The sequence below is a fragment of the Gekko japonicus genome, unplaced genomic scaffold (assembly GCF_001447785.1).
Source record: "Gekko japonicus isolate JY-2015 unplaced genomic scaffold, Gekko_japonicus_V1.1 scaffold1901, whole genome shotgun sequence".
NCBI lineage: Eukaryota > Metazoa > Chordata > Lepidosauria > Squamata > Gekkonidae > Gekko > Gekko japonicus.
Genome location: NW_015177070.1, coordinates 152,101 through 156,675, shown reverse-complemented (window position 1 = coordinate 156,675; position 4,575 = coordinate 152,101). Strand labels below are relative to the sequence as shown.

Sequence of the window (4,575 nt, the reverse complement as noted above, 5' to 3'; positions counted from 1 at the left end):
CCTCCCCTTCACTTCCCCAGGCCCCCCACCCCACCCCCCCGCCGGGAGCCACACGACGTGTGTGAAAGAGCCGCAGTTTGGCCACCCCTGCCGTACAGGGTGGTCTGCCCTGTGCAGGGATGATGGGAGAGAGAGAGCCCTGTCCTGGCTAGAGACGCTGCACCTCTGCTCTCTGCGCTTATGAGGCAAGAGAGGATTGTGGCACGAGCCGCACTGTAGCGTAGGCCAACTGCTTCACTGGCACACCCCCGGCATGGAGGGGTGAAGCAGTGGGTCAGAATCCAGTGGGTGCGCGAGAGGTCCCTCCAGTCTGTGACATTTCTGTGTGTGCGGCCCTGATGCTGAGCCTGTTCTCCTTCCTCTCCAGCCGCATTAAGAAGGTGGTGTCTGTCTATGGCAGCAGCATTGATGTGGAGCTCCAGCAGAGGGCAGTGGAGTACAACGCCTTGTTCAAGAAGTACGATCACATGAGGTGAGCCCAGAAGGGGCCCTGTGCCTTGGGGGAGCCTCCGGCCTAGAGCTGATCGACCTGTGCCGTGTGGGACCCCGCCTCACAGTGGCCCAAGGCTTCCCTTTCCCCGTGCATACCTCAGAATAGGAGTGAATAATCCTGTGGAAGATGGTGTAGCCAGATGCCCCCGGAAGGCATTGGGTGGCCTCTTGAGTAGTCTCCAGCGTTCCGGGGAGGGGGGGGGGCTCTGAAGGGGAACAGCGCCTCCTGCTGGCTGCTGGGAGTTGGTTTGGGTGCTCCACTAGGACATGGCTGTGCCACATCTTGACCCCGGGCATAGTCACTTGGCAGAGTAAGGCTGCTGGGCTTGGTGTAAGTAAGGCTGCCTGCGGAGCTGACCAGCCTGGACGGCCACACCTTTCGTGTCTTGCAGGTCAGCATTGCTAGAGAGAATGCCAGTGATGGAGAAACTCACCACCAACGGTCCCGCAGATGTCGCTCAGCCCAATGGGGAGGCAGAGCCCGTCGTCCTGGAGACCAAGCCTCCCGCCTCAGGCCTGCAGCCCACCAGCCAGGTAACAGAAGGGGCCGGTCCTCCCTCCTCGCTCCCGCCCCCACAGGCGGAGCAGGCTTGAGGCGGCTGGGTTCTCGTGCAGAACCCCATGGGGGGGGCCTTCAGGAGGAGAGGCCGTCGTGCCATGTCAGGAATTGAGGGTGGGGCCTGTTCTGAAGTCTCCAGAGCCTTCTGGCACTCAGACAGGGTCTGAGGCACGGACAACGTAGGCGTGTTGACTGGCTGGCTTGGTGTGGCTTGATTGGTTGTTTCTCCCCAGGCAAATGATCTGCTGGACCTTTTGGGAAGCAACGACATCACTCCAGTGATCTCAACAGCCCCTCCACACAAGCTGGCTTCTGCCGGTGGGGAACTGCTTGACCTCCTGGGGGACCTCAACCCGACTGGTGAGGTGCTGGGGGGGTGGCTTAGGAGGCCTCTTTGCTCTCCTGCCCGGGGGACGGCTGGCCTTCCTCCGCCGCTGGAGGCGGGCCAGGCCCTTGAGGGCGCCCGCTGACTCCTGCCCGTGCCTCCCTCTGTCTGCCGCCGTAGGTGCCCCCGCCCCGCAGGTGCCGCACCCCCCCTTTCTGCTGGATGGGCTTTCCTCGCAGCCCCTCTTCAACGACATCGCTGCCGGTAGGAGGAACGTTGCCGTGCTCCCTCCTTGGGGGGGCGGGGAGAGGAGGGGGCCACTGGGGGAGAGGAGAGGAGGGGGGCAGCGGCTCCGGCCCTGAGCTGGGCTCTTTCCTCTTTCCAGGCATCCCCACAGTCACCGCCTACAGCAAGAATGGGCTGAAGATCGACTTTGCCTTTGAGCGCTCCAACACCAACCCCAGCATCACCGTGATCACCATCCAGGCCGCGAACAGCACGGAGCTGGACATGACAGACTTCGTTTTCCAGGCTGCGGTACCAAAGGCGAGTTGTCTCTTTGGGGCGGGCGCTCTTGCCTATGCTGCAGCCAGTCCCCCCGAGTGAGTGGGGCGGGTGGTGGCTTCAGGGAGGCCCCTCTCAGCTGTGCGGTCGGAAGGCTGCCAGGGGGAGGCCTTGGGGGGGGGCCCCCGGCCCCCACCTCTGTCCAGTGGGGACGGGAGAAGAGGGACGGGGTCCCAGCCGGAACCGAGCCCCTTGCCTGCGCACCCTTGTGATCCTGAGCCCAGGTGAGAGCGCCACCCTCTCCTCCTCTCTGCTCCCCCTCCCCTTTTGCCCTCCTCCAGACATTCCAGCTCCAACTCCTGTCTCCCAGCAGCAGCGTCATCCCTGCATTCAACACGGGGACCCTCACCCAGGTCATCAAGGTCCTGAACCCACAGAAGGTGAGCCGGCCTCCTCCGCGCAGGTGGGGGGGGGGGGGGCTTGGCACAGTTTGTTTTGCCCCCTGCACTCTTCTCCGGCGGCAGCTGGGTCTGTGACCCCCTTGGGCTGGAGAGAGCCCGTGGATTGAGAAGCCCCTCGTCAGTAGCCTTTGCGTGCTGATCTTGAGCACATGGGGGGGGGGCAGCACTCTCCCTCCTTCTCTCCCCCAGCTGGCTGTTGGAATGAGGGAGTCGTTCTGGGATACGGAGAGACTCCCGGCTCCCTTTGCGCTCTGTAGTCCTCTTGGCCAGCATGGCGGGGCCGGGGATTGCAGTGATGATGATCCTGCCGGGGTCGGGGCGTGTCCTGGGGAGCCTTCCTGCTCTTGCCGCCCTTGTGGGAAGACGCTCACCTCTCCTCTCCTCGTTTCCTTCTCGTTGTAGCAACAGCTCCGCATGCGGATCAAGCTGACATATAACCACAAAGGAGCCGCGATGCAGGACCTGGCAGAAGTCAACAATTTCCCCCCTCAGTCCTGGCAATGAGCTCTGGCCCCGCCCTCCTCACACCCCGCCTGTCTGATCTCCGAAGGAACTCTGGGCAGGGCACTGTGACTCCAGGCACCCCCCTGACTGCACCAGCCCCCCACCCCACCCCCGGGAGCTGCCGAAGGAGAGCCGCTGCTGCTGCTGCTGCTGCAGAGCGGGAGGACTTTCCTTGCTCACTTGGAAGCATCTCTCTTCAGACATCTGCTCTCCTCCCCTCCCCTGCCCGGGTCGCTGAGCCGTCCTTGCCTCCGAAGCCGCTGCGTCCCCCATGCTTGGGGAGGGGGAGGGGGCGTGCGGCAGCACGGGCACTCCCCCCCCTCTCGTCTTGGGCACCCACCGGGGAGCAGCTGTCTTCTCTCCAGTAGGCAGAGCCGGGGGGGGGAGGGGTGGCGGCGAGGCGGGCCTTGGGGGTTGATATTCCTTGCTAGCTGGGTTACTACTTCTTCAGGCACTTTCATGTTGGAAACAAATTCCAAGGATGCTGATGATCCTTTTTCTTTGGGGTTCCCTGATGTTTGGGGGCCTTTTCTACGCTTGACTGCACACCCCACGGATAGGGTAGCGGCTTGGATCTGCGAAGGGGGGGCGTGGGGACCGGTGGGATCTGCTCTTCTGGACAAGCCCTCCTTGGAGAACTTGGGGCTGGAGGTGAGCAGGACCTCCCCCACAATCCCTGGCTGCTGCCCCCCACTCCCGAAGTGTCGGGACGGACGGACGGACTGCTCCAGCCAGGGGCTCCTCGGTGGCCCCCCCACCCGGCATCGTGGGACTCCTGGGGTCTGGCCCTTCATGGCCAGCTGTGGTAGGTGGGTGGGAAGGAAGGAAATGCTTGATGCTAGGTGAGGTACGTAGAGATGGTGAGGGGCCACCCTTTGCCTGCAGGAAGACTCATCGCCAGGTTTCGCTGCAGAGTCGCTTTCCCCCTTGGCCCTTTTCATTTCCTGTCTGAGTCCCAGATTCCATTTGAACTCGTTCTCCTCCTGGGACGTTTGTGTTGTATCTGTAATATTGGCACTGAAATAAAGACCGTGCGGTTGAACAAGGCATCGTTCTTCCCGTTGCTGGCCTTGCAAGCACGGGGGCCCCCAGGCAGCCGTTCTCCCAGGAGAGCGGTCAGTCCCTCGCCGCGCAGGGTGGCATCCCCCTTCGGACTCACCACAGCCCTGCGAGGTCGGTCAGGATGAGAGGCTGAGTGGCTCAGGGTCCCCCCAGATGTGAGCGTGCCACCTCTGCCTGGGCGCGGGTGGGTCCTTACCTGACCTCGGAGGAAGGGGTTGCCAAGGAAGGTCCGGCTCCTCTGGAGGGAAGGCACACTGCTGCTTGGGAACCATCCCCTCTGCTTGAGAGCGGGTAGTCTGCTTGAGGGCTCCGGGGTTTTGTTGGGACTCTCTCCTCCTCCAAGGCAGATGCGCCCCAAGGTCAGGCGTTGAATGAGGAGACATTTGGCAGAGCAGTCTTTGACCACCAGCCCGACCGCCTGATTTCTTTTAGCAGGATGTTGCCAGGAATTGAGCCTGCCAGGTTCAATTTCTGGCAATCTCCCGTTAATGAAAGAGACCAGGTGGTTGGGCTGGGAAAGGTGTTTCTGTGCTTGAGACAACGTGGGCTCACGACCAGTCAACCCTAACCAGACAAGTTCAGGTCGCTGCATCTCCAAACCTGCAGGGGTTGGGGGGGGGGGGTCCTTTTTCTCTTTCTTCAAATGCTGCAACTTGGGGGCACACAGT

At 62.5% G+C, this 4,575-nt stretch overlaps 1 protein-coding gene across 1 annotated transcript in view; it reads left to right on the top strand.

Annotated features, from left to right (window-relative positions):
- The window catches only part of AP1G1 (adaptor related protein complex 1 gamma 1 subunit), a 26,529-nt gene extending 22,653 nt beyond the window's left edge, over positions 1-3,876 (top strand). Inside the window, exons 18-24 of the mRNA XM_015428206.1 lie at positions 368-472; positions 885-1,026; positions 1,285-1,411; positions 1,557-1,640; positions 1,762-1,922; positions 2,222-2,320; positions 2,744-3,876. Coding sequence (XP_015283692.1) covers positions 368-472; positions 885-1,026; positions 1,285-1,411; positions 1,557-1,640; positions 1,762-1,922; positions 2,222-2,320; positions 2,744-2,845 — 820 coding nt within the window. The 3' untranslated portion in view covers positions 2,846-3,876. The remainder of the gene's footprint in view (positions 1-367; positions 473-884; positions 1,027-1,284; positions 1,412-1,556; positions 1,641-1,761; positions 1,923-2,221; positions 2,321-2,743) is intronic.
- The last annotated feature ends 699 nt before the right edge of the window (positions 3,877-4,575 follow it).